At 36.8% G+C, this 15,206-nt stretch overlaps 1 protein-coding gene across 1 annotated transcript; it reads right to left on the reverse strand.

Moving 5' to 3' along the window:
- Nucleotides 1-4,559: 4,559 nt before the first annotated feature.
- On the reverse strand, nucleotides 4,560-5,519 carry LOC308350895 (olfactory receptor 52B4-like; the record flags this gene model as incomplete). Its single annotated transcript, XM_080816354.1, has 1 exon — nucleotides 4,560-5,519. The coding sequence occupies one exon, from the start codon at nucleotides 5,517-5,519 to the stop codon at nucleotides 4,560-4,562; it is 960 nt and encodes a 319-aa protein (XP_080672480.1).
- Between the last annotated feature and the right edge of the window lie 9,687 nt (nucleotides 5,520-15,206).

Genomic DNA, 15,206 nt, shown 5'->3' on the forward strand with positions numbered 1-15,206 from the left:
CAGTAACCTCTTGCTATGTCATCAGACATAGCAACTTTTTTCTAGATGTCTCCTGAGGCAAGGGAAACAAAAAGCAGAAATGAACTATTGAGACTACACAAAATAAAAAACTTCTGTACAGCAAAGGAAACAATGAATAAGACTAAAAGACAATCTACTGATTGAAAAGATATTTTCAAATGACACATCCAATAAAGGGCTTGTATTCAAATTAAATTAAAAAAACTGGGGTGCATCAGTCGTTTAAGCATAAAACTCTTATTCTTGGCTCAGGTCATGATCTCGGGGTTGTGAGACTGAGCCCCATATTGGGCGGCATGCTGACCATGGAGTCTGCTTAAGATTTTCTCTCTCCCTCTACCCCTGCCCCTCCCAACCCTACTCATGCACTCACTCTCAAAAAAATTCTATGTATCACTTATACAACTCAACACACACCCAAAAAAAAAAAAATCTAATTAAAATGGGCAGAAGATATAAACAGACATTTCTCCAAATCCCAGATGGCCAGACACATTAAAAATTTCTCAAAATCATTCATCATCAGGGAAATGCAAACCAAAACTACGATGAGATATTACCTCATACTTGTCAGAATAGCTAAAACCAAAAACTCAAAAAACAAGTGTTGACAAGGCAATGGAGAAAAAGGAACTGTCATGCACTGTTGGCAATGCAAACTGGTAGAGCCATTGTGGAAAACAGTATAGTTTCTTCAAAAAATTAAAAACAGAGCTATCCTTCAATCCAGTAATGTACTACTAAGTATTTACCCAAAGAACAAGAAAACACTAATTTGATGGGATATATGAACCCCTATGTTTATAGCAGCACTATTTACAATAGCTAAATTATAGAAGCAACCCAAGGGTCATCAATATATGAATGGATAAAGATGTGAAACACACACACACACACACACACACACACACACACACACAAAATGAAATATTATTCAGTCGTAAAAAAGAATGAAATCTTGGCATTTGCAACAACATGGATGGATGTAGAGAGTACAATGCTAAGTGAAATAAGCCAATCAGGTAAAGACAAATACTGTACTATTTCACTCATGTGTGGAATTTAAGAAACAAAACAAAGAACAAAAAAAGAGAGAAACCAAAAACCATACTCCTAACTATAGAGAACAAACAGAAGTTACCAGAAGGGAGGTGAGTGGAATGGGTAAAATAGATGAGGGGGATTAAGAGTACATTTACTTGGGGGCACCTGGGTGTCTCAATCAGTGGAGTCTCCAACTCTTGACCTCAGCTCAGATCTTGATGTCAGGGTTGTGAGTTCATGCCCCATGTTGGGCTCCACACTGTATGGAGCACACTCTTTAAAAAAACAAAACAAAACAAAACAAAAAAACAGAAAGTATACTTATCTGATGAGCACTGAGTAATATATGGAACTGTTGAATCACTCTATTATATACCTGCAACTGATTTAACACTGTATGTTAACTACACTGGAATTAAATTTTTTTAAAATAAAATAGAATCTCAGCTTGCTCTCTGTAAATCTGGTAAATATTCATTTCATGAAATTTAGATAATGTACAAAGATGTCAGTGACCTTAAGGTTTATTGATAAGAATTATTTATAAGAATGAATATAGGTCTATCTTAACAGTGGACAGAAAGAAGTTACTTTGAAGGAAGGATAGAAAGAACAGAATCTTCAGGCAAGATGACAATATTATAGAGCTAAACCAATATAAGTTTGCAAAGTCAATGTTGTCTTGGTTGATAAACTGAAGGAAGAAAAGGAGCACCCAGTCCTATATGAATGGGGATGTACTGGGAAATGGTGGGATTCTGTATGTCGAGGTCACAGAGAAATTTTTTAAGGGTAAGTTATAAAATCCACTTTTCTGCTTCTATGTCTTTGCCTTGGAGTGGCCAATGTAAATGGTAGTTTGTTCATTTTTTTTTTCTTTTAATGTTCAGTTAGCCACTGTATAGTACATCATTAGTTGTTCCCTTTAATTGATATGCTAGTAGGAGAAAACTAACATGATGATATAAACTTAAATATTCTCATTTCTCAAAATCCAAATACCTTGGCATATCAGGTTACCCCAATACTTGGAGATATCCACTACACGAATGACATACTACAATCCCCCTGGGCCCCATTGAAAGGAATTAAGTTGTAGAGATTTTAGAGTATCTCAACTTCTAACCCATCAATAATTACTAAAAAGTGATCCAGGTATACCCTGCATATCAAACAAAAATTCTCTTGAGAACTGAGGAAAGATTGTACCAGCAACAATTCTAATTCTAATATTTTCCATTAAAAATGCAAGTAAGGCCGGTTGACTTTTGTAGTCTTTGATTCTACAACTTCTTTTTGTTTTAGAAGAGGCAGAAATTATCACACTAAATATTTAAAGATAAACAAGCTAAGAAGTTAAAAATGTATCCAGTGCTTACTCTGCCATACATATTTAAGATCCTGTTTATATTTTTTTAGTTCTATCACAGCCATATGATAAAGGTATAATCAAGGAATTTAGAGATTATGATACTTTTATGAAACTATCCATTACATTCTAAATTTTTTCCAGTGTTGGTGTGATGTAATCGGCATAAAAACTGTATACGCTTAAGGTGTACATATATGTACACCATGTACATACATGTATACTTTATGAAATGATTACCACAATCAAGCTGATTGACAGATTCCTTGCCTCACATAGTTAGATTTTGTGTGTGTAGTGAGAACATTTAATGTCAACTCTCATCAAGTTTCAAGTATACAATAATATATTAACTATAATCAGACTGTACTTTAGATCCTTGGGTTTCATAACTGAAAGTTTGTAACCTTCAACCAACACCTATTTCCCCCACCCCGGTGCTCCTGGCAACCACCATTCTACCCTCCACTTCTGTAAGTTTGCCTTTTTTAGATTCCACATATAAAAGATCATGTGATATTTGTTTTTCTGTGTCCAGCTTATTTCACTTAGTATAACACCTGCTGTCACATTGTCAAAAATGGTGGCATTTTCTCCTTTTTATAGCTGAATAGTATTCTATTATATATATGTACATTTTTTCTTCCAGCTTTATTAAAATATAATTGGCATAACATTTTATAAGCTTAAGGTATAAAACATAATGATTTAATACATCTATATTGCAAAATGATTACCACAATAAGGTTAACTCATACACCACTTTACATAGGTAAATTTTTCTGCATGTGTTAAGAATTTTTAGAGTCTACTCTCTTAGAGACTTTCAAATTACACAGTGCAGTATTAACTAACTATAGTAGTCACCATGCTATACATTACATTCCTAGAACTTATTCATCTTATAGCTGGAAGCTGTACACTTTGTCAACATTTACCCCTTTCTTCCATCCCCCACTACTCACCTCTGGAAACCACCAGTCTGTTCTGTTTGTATGAGTTTGGTTTATTTTTAGATTCCACATATAAGTAAGATCGTACAGTACGGGTCTTTCTCCAACTTATTTTACTTACTGTAATGCCCTCAAGACTCCTCCATGTTGTCACAAATGGCAAGATTTCCTTTTTATATCTGAATAGTATTCCATTTTGTGTAATAGTGTATATGTGTGTATATCACATTGTCTTTATCCACTCATCTCTCTAAACACATAGGTCATTTCCATGTCTTGACTATTGTAAATAATGCTGCAGTGAACACAAGGGCATGCAGTTATCTCTGAGATAGTGATTTCATTTTCTTCATATATATATATATATAAAATATACATATATGTATATTATATATGTAATATACATACACACACACACACACACACACATACACACCCAGAGGTGGAATTTCTGATTATATGGCAGTTCGAGTTTTCATTTTTTTGAGGAACCTCCATGCTTTTTTCCTTAGTGGCTCTACCAATTTATATTCTAATAGTGCACAAGGGCTCCCTTTTCTCCAGGCCCTCACCAACACATGTTATCTCTTGTCTTTTTTACAAAAACCATGCTAAGAGGTGTGAGGTGATATCTCACTGTGGTTTTGACTTGAATTTCCCTGATAATTAGTGATGTTGAGAATTTTTTCATGTACCTGTTGGTCATTTGTAGGTTTTCTCTGAAAAAAAAAAAAAAAAGTCTATTCAGTTCCTTTGCCCATGTTTTAATCATGTTATTCTTTTGCCACTGAGTTTTGTTATTGAGTTGTATGGGTTCTTTGTATATTTTGGATATTAACACTTTGTCAGATGCATGATTTGCAAATATTTTCTCCCATTCCATATGTTGCCTGTCTTTTTTCGTTGTTGTTGATTGCCTCCTTTAGTTTACAGAAGCTTTTTAGTTTGATGTAGTTCTGCTTGTTTATTTTGTTTTTATTGCTTGTACTTTGATATCCAAAAAAGCTCATGCCCTTTTCTAAACACTACCCCTCTCAAAGCCATATGGCAATCTATCTTTCAAAGTCATAATGTATCACTTTGTTCACAACCAATAGAACCGTTTGTTCATAAGGCACTACAAAGAAGGAGAAGAAAATGTGAGGTCCTATAGTGGTACACATACCACCTGATTAGTCACACAGACTCAGCATGGTTCCACTGTGAAAAGTACTGACCACACGCTCTCGAATCTGCTTGGTCTTGACCCCATAAATTATAGGATTCAGCATGGGAGGAGCTAACATGCAGATATTGGCCAAAAGAATGTGAGTGTGGAGGGGAACATGATGCCCAAACCGCTGGGTAATTATTGTAAAAATGCCAGGCAAGTAGAACATGGAAATGACTCCAAGGTGGGAACCACATGTGCCCAGGGCCTTTTGCCGAGCTCCTCGGGAAGGGAGGTGGAAGACTGCATTGAGGATGAGGGTGTAGGAAACCAAGATGAGCAAGGCGTCTAGCACTACAGTAGAGAGGAGAACAGACAAGCCATACCAGACATTGACACGAATATCAGCACAAGCAAACTTGGCAACGGCCATGTGCTCACAGTAGATATGTGGTAGTACATTGCTATGGCAGAAAGGCAGTCTCTTGACCAGGAACACATCAGGGAGTATCACAGAGAAGCTTCGCATGACCACAGCCAGGGCAACCCTTATGATTACCGCACGACTGAGCACTGCAGTGTAGCGCAATGGGTCACAGATGGCCACATAGCGGTCAAATGCCATGGCCAGCAGAATCCCTGATTCAGCAATGAAGGTGGCATGGATGAAGAAGATTTGAGTGACACAGCCATCAAGGGAGATCTCCCCTGCATGAAACCAGAATATGGCCAGGGCTTTGGGCACAGTGGTAGTAGACAGGATGAGGTCAGCCACAGCTAGCATGCAGAGGAAGAGGTACATGGGTTCATGGAGGCTACGTTCAGTGATGATGATGAAGACAAGGAGACTATTCCCAAGGACAGCAATCAGGTAGGAAATAAAGAAAGGAAGAGAAATCCACGTGTGTTGGTCTTCCAGGCCAGGGATGCCCAACAGAATGAAGAATGAGTGGCTGGTACCAGTATAGTTGAGGGTTGCCATTCCCAGGACAAGTCACCCGGTGTTGATGTATAAGATCCGCAGTCACCTCTTCTCTTTTGCCAAAAAAGGGTGAATACAGTTGAAGTAGGGGAGATAGGAAAAGATCATTTTTCACTGGATGAGCTATGGAAAGAATCCTAGTCAAAATGTCCAGAAACGTGGGTTAAAACTCTTTGACATTCTATGCACTATGTGATCTCAGTAAAATTACTTCCCTGCTCTGGGTCTCTCTTTAATTGCCTTAAATTTAATGTTGGGGAGAAGTTGGATTATTTAATCTGTAATAGGGTTGTTCCAGCTCTAGAATGCCATAGATCTCAGTCTCAGATTGTTATAAACAGTTAAGAGCTGTGAATAACAAATAGTGGAGTTTCCACTTTGACTATCAGAATATAATATGCATCTCAATAGAAAACTGGTCACAGCTGACAATAATTTAAAAAGCCTTGCTGAGCACCTACCATGGCTCCTTAGGGAACCTACTTGGGGGAGACAATTAAGTAAAATATCTAAATGATACAGATAGTATAAAGGAAAAGTTAAACACAAGGGATTGTAGAAACATGGAGAGCTTCCCAGGAGTTCAGAAAATGTTTTCTAAAAGGCACCACTCTAAGTAGAATCTTGACGAAGTAGTGTTTTTTCAAATAAAGTCATGTGAGGAGGGAATAACATGAACAAAGTCCAAGAGATCTAGAAGGACATGGAGTTTAGAGGAAAATTATGATTCACTGTTACCAGAGCAAAATAATGTCATGCAGTGAGGTAGGGGTCATCACTGAGGACTTTGAGTAACAGTGTAAGGAGGTTAGAAGTTACATTGAAGTTGGGCGCCTGGGTGGCTCAGTGGGTTATTAAGCCTCTGCCTTTGGCTCAGGTCATGATCTCAGGGTCCTGGGATCGAGTCCTGCATCCAGCTCTCTGCTTGGCAGGGAGCCCACTTCCTCCTCTCTCTCTCTGCCTGCCTCTCTGCCTACTTGTGATCTCTCTGTCAAATAAATAAATAAAATCTTTAAAAAAAAAAAAAAAGTTACACTGAAGCAGTTAAGAGCCACTGAAGGATTTGTGGTGAGAGAATGGCATGATGAAGTTAGCAATTTAAGTAGTTCTCTCTCTCTTTCTCTCTCTCTCTCTCTCTCTCTCTCTCTGTTTTGTGTAAGATGGGTGGTGAAGGGAGGAGACAGGTTGGAAAATGGAGACAGATCAGTTAGGAGGGGCTCTGTACTAAGGGCCGCATAGGCATTATCTCACACTGTGGTGATTAAGATAAATGCAGTCATTTCCCTCATTTCACTGATAGGGGAGCAAACAGAGTTTACAGGGTTTAAGTAGTGCCCTACCCAAGCTCACCTGGCCAGTAAATTGTGGAGCTAGAATTTGGCTCCCCCACCATCCTTAGAGTCATTCATATCTGCCCTACTCCACCTTGGTCCCCTTCATCAGGATTGTGTTTTCCTGCCTCCTGGCTTAAGGTGAAAAACAATAAAAACAACTATTTTTCATTCATTTAAACTTTCCACCCTCACTCTTCCATCTACAAATTTATATTTGAATCACCTTTTCCCCCTATTCAAGGCTCAGCCGTCCATCTGGCTAGACCCCATCCACACTGGACCCCAACTTTCTCTTTAAGCCTCTCCCCACTAATCTGTCACTCTAGTAACTTCAAACTCTCCCTCTCTGTTAGCTTCTTATATCATGTGAAAATATGTTCAACTATCTCATTCCCCCCTTCACCTTAGCCTCACAGAAGAATGTGCTCTCTCTCCTTCTACCTTCTTACCATCCCCTAATCTTTACCCAAAGCCACTTTACTTATAACCCCAATATGCCGCTAAGGTTTCCTTCTCTAAAATAATCTATCATATCACAGTTGCCAAATCTAATGTTACTTTTAATTTGCTAGTAGGAATCTCCAATTTCTGTCAATACTTTTGTGTAATCATTAAATACCTATTAAGTGTTAGATATTTTATAATCATCACACCAAATCTATGAAATTGAGTGTAACACAAGTTCATGCATGAAGAAATTGACTCTCAGACAAGAAATTGCTCAAAGTCAAACAACTAATAGCTAAGCTGATATTTGAATCCAAGATTATTAGACTCAAAGCTTTCATTATCTTTAAAAACTTCCATTTTGGGGGCACCTGGGTGGCTCAGTGGATTAAAGCCTCTGCCTTTGGCTCAGGTCATGATCCCAGGGTCCTGGGATCGAGCCCTGCATTGGGCTGTCTGCTCCGCAGGGAACCTGCTTCCTCCCCCCCCCCCCCCCCGCCTGCCTCTCTGTCTACTTGTGATCTTTGCCTGTCAAATAAATAAAATCTTAAAAAAAAAAAAAACTTCCATTTTGTTATTTTTTACTACCTAAGCCACCTTTCTTTGGCTTCCTCCCCACTCTCTTCTAATCCTATCTATTTCACAATATGTAAGGCATGCAACATAATGTAATATAGAAAAAATCACAGGAGTTTAGAACCAGACCCACTGGGATTTGATTCCAGTTGTGCCTGCTACAGATCCACACACAGACACACAATCTTCCACTCAGGTGCATATTATCACACACATTCATTTATATAGTCACCATGTGCATATTCACTCTTACCAATTTTGATGAAGATTTATACACTAACACACATTTTCACTATTGATACAAATAGCCCCTCACTGTGAACACATTAACACACACATATACCCTTTTAAACTTTTCTTCACATACACACCTACCCAAATTCACACACAGTCATTAACCAATCAAACTCAAACTCACTCCCACAGAGGTAAGTTACGACTTATCTAGGTCATAAATTTGCCATCTTCATTCACCACACTGATTCTCTTCACATGAAATCAGTTTCTTCTGAGAGGTGGAGCTTCTAGAGACTATTCCACTCTTACCCCTGTCTCCAGGCTTATAGCCCTTACCACTGCCAGAAGAAAGGACTCACAGAAATGCAACCATAGGACAACACTCCCGTGTCACCAGTTCCACTCAATATTTTAGATCTCTGACTCATGTTTGGGTAAATCAATTCTGGTTGGCACTTTACACCAGGGGTCATCAAACTACAGCCTGTGGGCCAAATCTTGCCCATCACCTACTCTTGTAAGTAAAATTTTATTGGAACACAACCATTCACCATATTTACATATTGTTCAGGACTACTTTTGTGGGACAGAGTAGTTGCAACGGAGACCATGTTTAAAGGTTAAGACTTTTACTCTTGCCCTTTACAAAAAAAATTTTTACCAACCCCTGCTTTAGAATGATCATGTAACTTTTTGCCAAGACCACAGACAGAAAAGCAATTTTCCCAAGTTCATAGAGAAAATGAGTCAAGAAGGTCTCCTGCCTCTCCTTCCACTAGTATTTCCACTATGCCACAAAGCATCTAGGGAAACATTTTGGTCTTTCCTCTCTGTCTGTGCTGTCAGGGGATGGAGAATTCCAAATACAGCCTCTAAAGGGTTACCAAATGATGAGGGCAATCCATCATTTTTCCTATATATTTCAACAATAAATTCAGTGTTTTCCACCTCCTTTATCCCCATGCTCAGTCAGACCCCACCACTGATGCCTATGAACAGAAGAGCCCAGAGAGGAACTAGGCTATCCTGAGTCAATACCAACCTACATCTCTCCTCACCCAAACTGTCTGTCACAGCCCTGAGGAACCACAGACAGAAGCCATGCCCCTGCCCAGATGGCAGGGTGTTCCCACAACCAGGAGACTCTGTGAAGTGGCCAGGGGACCAGGTTGAAAGAGGAACTGCACCTGAGCATCTTTGAAATATCATGGGGACCACGAACTTATTCATGTGACTCTCTTCTCCCTTAGGATTTCCACTACTGCCAGTGACATAACAGTAAGCACTTAACCCTTCCTTGCCTGAATACCAGAAGCCCCCTATGAAAAGTATCCAAGAGGCTGTATGGACTTGGGAAAGCAGATGAGGAGAGCAAGGTTTTAGAGGGGAGAGGGCAGGGCAGAGGATAAGATTGTGGTTAGGGACTTTCATCAAGGCCCCACACCTCACTCTAGGTCATCCTTTTCATCCTTGACTTCCAGAAGGCACAGAAGCATATTAGGAGCTAGAATCCTATAGATTCTCTCAAACATTCATTTATTCTTTCACCACCCATTCAATCAATATGTATTAAGTGCTATGTTGACCATGTCAAGATAAAATGTTAATAAAATCAAATGCACAGAAAGTTTATTTATATCATTTTGCATATAGGACTAATCCTTTGATTCCAACATCCAAGGATTATCAATAGAACATTTTCATTGATGACCTTCCAAGATTTTTTTCTCCCTTATTCATGGATTTATATATGGTAAGATAAAACTGTACATGTTGCATGTTTATTTCATAATATAGGAATTTTGAATTTACAATTGGTAATAAATGTCCCCAGTCATAACAAATGTTCTATCAGCCATGTAGCGCCTTTAATTCAGCTGCATGTGTCTCCAGTCTGGTGCAATGCCACATAGTAGTCTATAAATATTCCCTAAAAATTTGAGTGACTAAATAGTCCACATTAGTGACATACTACAATACATTTATAGCTGCTATTTTTCTGTTAAAAAATATTCCATAATGAACAAATTTACATATGAATTTGCATTTTTGTCCTAGATTATTTAAGTGTTTGATATTTCAAAGAAGGAACTGTTAATGGCAATGTTTCTATTTCCATGTAGTTATTTTTTATTATTGATAGGAATTTTTCTTTAAAAATTTTTTCCATACTAGTGCTCATTCACTTTAGCATAGGAACTAATGCTGCTTTGAGATAATGTTATCTACCTTCCCCATCCTCAAAGCGGTCTCAAGATTCTCTCGATACCCTCACAAACAAATGCGTGCATGTTTTACACTCATGTCATAGGGAGTTCAATGTTCATTTGGAAAACCATTTCTTTACCTTGTGCTCTTGCTCCCATTTCCTCCTCTGATTGTCAATTGCATTTCCCTTTACTTTACTTTAGTTATGCATTCCCATAACACCTTTTCTCCACTTCCAAGTTTACTAATTCAAACATCCCACTGCCTAGCCACAATTACTTGCCCAACTATATGCTGACTCTGCTTACTAATCTCACCAAACCTGCTAATCAATACCACGATTTCCTTTCTAACCCTCCAACCCACTCTGTATGATTTCTATTCTTAATTAACTTTTAAATTCTGTTGCCCTTCATTGTAATACCTTTAAGGATGCTCAAATCCTTCAAATCTTTTTTATTTTTTTTCATTACATTATGTTAGTCATCATTAGTTTTTGGTGCAGTGCTCCATGATTCATTGTTTACGTATAACACCCAGTACTCACTGCAATACGTGCCCTCCTTAATACCCATCACTGAGCTAATCCATCCCCCCACCAGTCAGTTTGTTTCCCATCAATACCTTCAAATCTTTTTCTCTATTCTACCTAGTCCATCTCAACATTATTATAAACCAAAACAAAAACCATAGTTGGCTAGTCACCTGGAGAGCAAAATGGTGCCACTAAAATGATTACCAACCTAGACTATTAGCAGAGCCGAGCAACCTTACACATATGCTCAAGTCAGCTAAATCTCACCTCCTAATTTCTCCACCTAATTAACCTAAATCTCTCCACCTAATTAATATTTCGTATGTATATTCAAAGCTCCAACCTTGATTCCAAAACCTAGCTCTTTACACTTGGCAAAAAACCTTGCCTACTAAATCAGAATAAATCAGTTGGAAACACACAAATTCAAGAAACTGAACATAAAAACATATCTGCATCTGCTCCCACCCATTCCTCCTTATTGGAGGAGCCATCTCTCCTGTCAAAGAATAATCCCTCTACCTAAGGAAGATAACCATGAGCATTCATAACCATGGTCCTCGAAAGCATGATTTTGGGGTAAAATTTGCAGCATATGTTCTGTCTAGGAAAACAAAATATGAGAAATCTAATATGAAGAACCCATGATGTGGAAAATAAGCAGGTGAGAAGATAATCAACATCATATTTCATTTAAAAATTGCAAATTAAAACAATGAGATACCACTATACTCCTATTAGAATGGCTAAAATTCAACACACTGACACCAAATGCTGGTGAGGATGTGGATCAACAAGACTCATTCATTGCTGGTGGGAATGCAAAAATGGTACAGCCATTTTGGAAAACAATGTGGCTGCTCTTTAAAAAGCTAAACATACTCTTTTCATATGATGTAGCAATCACCAAAAGAGTTGAAAGCTTACATCGACACAAACATTTGCACACAGATGTTATAGAAGATTTATTCATAGATGCCAAAACTTGAAAGCAGCCAAAATATCTCTGAACAGGTGAGTGAGGAAACAAACTCTAGTACACCCATACAATGGAATGTTACTCAGTAATATAGAGAAATGACATATCAAGCCCCCCAAAACATGAAAGAACCTTAAGTGTGAAACACTAAGTGAAAGAAGGCAGCATGTAAAGTTTACACACTGTAGGATTCCAACCTTATGACATTCTGGAAAAAACAAAACTATAGACATAGTAAAAAAAAATTAGTGGTTTCCAGGAGTTCAAGGAGAGCAAGAGAAAGACAAATAGGGGGTACATGGGTATTTTTAGGGCATTGAAAATACTCTGTACAATATTGTAATGGTGAATATATGTCATTATACATTTTTTCAAAACCCATAGAAGTGTGTAACACAAAGAGTATATGTTAATGTAAACTATTAATTTTATTAACAGTGTATCAGTATTGGCTCATTAATTGTAACAAATGTATCACACAAATGCAAGATGCTAAAAATAGGAGAAATTCTAGGCAACTGAGGAGGTAAGGATGTATATGGGAAATATGTACTTTCAACTCAATTTTTCTATAAACCTAAAACTGTTCTAAAAAATACTTGTTAATTTTTAATGCAATTCTTTTTTTTTTAAAGACTTTATTTATTTATTTGTCAGAGAGAGAGAGAGCACTGGCAGACGGAGGCAGAGGGAGAAGCAGGCTCCCTGCCGAGCAAGGAGCCGGATGTGGGACTTGATCCCAGGATGCTGGGATCATGACCTGAGCCGAAGGCAGCTGTTTAACCAACTGAGCCACCCAGGCATCCCTTTAATGCAATTCTTGAAATTAAAAAAATTCAGTGGATTTGTTAAATAGTTTGTTAAAAGGAACTAAAAGATCTTTAGAAACTTGGAGAGAGAAGCAAAGAGATGCAAAAAGACAGGCTAAACAATTTGCAGGATAGAGACAGAAGAATCAACTTCTTAAAACAGTATATTAAATTCATAAGAAATATAACTAAGAGATGCTGAATTCTAGGAAACAAACTGAGGGCTGCTGGAGGGGAGATGGGTGGGAGGATGGGGTAACTGGGTGATGGGCATTAAGGAGGACACTTGTGATGAGCACTGGGTGTTATATGCAACTGATGAATCACTAAGTTCTACCTCTGGAACTAATAAAAAAGAAATTTGAAATAAAAAAGAATTGGACTATGCATAGCAGTAAAACTCAAAGATTATCAGATATGGAAACAAAAAATCCAGTTTTACATTTAAAGAACATCAACTTAAATCATGAGCACAAAATGCTTGGGAGTAAAACATAAATGGGTCACTAAAAGAACACTAACCAATAGAAAACCTACGTAGCTATAATCATACTAATGAACAGTATACTAACAATCTCAAAACTGTTGTGTTTCAAAGATCAGCTGTTTCAGAGAAAAAAATTACAAGAATTACACAAAACTGCCAAATAATCACTGAGGAATTTAACTCTTTTCCCCAATAATTACTGAATCATTTTTTATTGGTATGTATATAGAAGGTTTGAACAGTACAATAAATTGTTTTACCTGCTCTTTAACTCATAAAACATTAGAAAATTTGTTTTCTGATGTTTTACTGAGTGACAAACATGTTACAGAAAAAAGTTAACTATATCAAAAAAAAAGAAAAAAGTTAACTATATCATATAGTCAGAAAGACATAATCATATAAAAACTGAAAAACATACTAAAATTTAACAATCAGGCCCCAGTTTTCTTATTATTGGTCATTGAAATTTGTTTTCTTTTGCTTAATTTATTAATATATTTCTTGAAAGATTAACTATAGAAAGTATGCCATAAGAAACTAGAAGATATATAAAAATAATCAAATCATAGGTTGAAGAAAATATTCTAAGATTAAAACAATAAAACCCACAAAAGGAAAAGATGGATTTGAAAATATTTCATACTCTATTTCTTTAAGTAAAACAAAAGCCAACCAAACCATTCAAAGAAAATTACAGAATTTGTAATTTAAACAACCTGAGAAAATACTCTCAATAAATATTAATGCATTGGGGAAGTTATATATTCTTAATAAGCTTCAAATTACATCTGCAAAATGGGTAAAATAAAAGTATTAACAAGTTTAATGTGAAGATTCAATAAGATAAAGTATGAAATAAGTTTTGTGTAGGTTCAATAAATGGTTGTTACTATTAATCCACAAAGAAATTGAATATCCATAACAATTATCCCATGTATCTATTAACTAAATAAATTCAAATGAAAGAACATTGAAAAATGGTTTTACTCTATCATGTGGCAGATTTTTATAAAATAGAACTACTTACTAAATACTAGTAGGGGGTACAATAAATTTTGGCACTTTCATGTATTACTGATGAATGAAAATTAATAACTTCCCTAGATGCTTTTTTTCAATGTGCCAGAGAAGACTAAAATCTTCATACCCCTAACCTAGTAATTATTTTTAAGGCTGAAAATATGCAAAGCTTAATGCACAAAAAATAGATAAATCTTATATACAAAAATGTCCCTAGCACAGCATTTATGTTGTTAATGATTACAAAAACATAAGTATTAAAAATATAAAAGGATGAGGGTCATCTTGGAGGCTCAGTTCATTAAGCATCTACCTTTGCTCAGGTCATGATCTCAGAGTCCTGGGATCAAGTCCAATATCAGGCTCCCTGCTCAGTGGGGAGTCTGCTTCTCCCTCTGCCTCTGCCCCTTTCTGCCCCACCCCATCACTCATTCCCTCTCTCCCCTTCTCTCTCTCTCTCAAATGAATGACAGCTTTAAAAATTAATTAATTAATTAATTAAATGGATGAATACTACCTCAGCTATTGTTAAAAAAAAAAAGAATGGAAGCATGCTTTTTAAGTAAATGATTAAAAGACAAAATAGTCATTAACAGATTTCCAAATGTACCGTCATTCAAAAATAGCCACACTATGGGCCTGTATGATAATACTGAATTACAGAATCATGTCTAAGTTCTGAATATGCGTGTATGGTTACAGTTGTTGGAGTAAGAGTTATGTATAAAATCTGGAAGATTCTATACCAAAATGATCACAGTAAATTTCTTTGGGTGGTGGGATCATATGCAATTTTCATTTTCTTATTTCTTTATGGAATCCTTATATAAAAAACAAAGTAAATATTTTCAAAAGAAGTAAAACAATATAGTATCACCTCATAGAGGAAGTCATATCTCTATTTGAGATGAGGTGGTTATAATGACCTCACTGAGTAGATGACACCAAGCTAGACCTTGAAAGATGAATAAAGGGAATTTATTAAAAAGTCAAGGACAGGGACACCTGGGTGACTGAGTTGGTTAAGCATCTGCCTTAGACTCAGGTCACGA

The sequence above is a fragment of the Martes martes genome, assembly GCF_963455335.1.
Source record: "Martes martes genome assembly, chromosome: 10".
Classification (NCBI taxonomy): Eukaryota; Metazoa; Chordata; class Mammalia; order Carnivora; family Mustelidae; genus Martes; species Martes martes.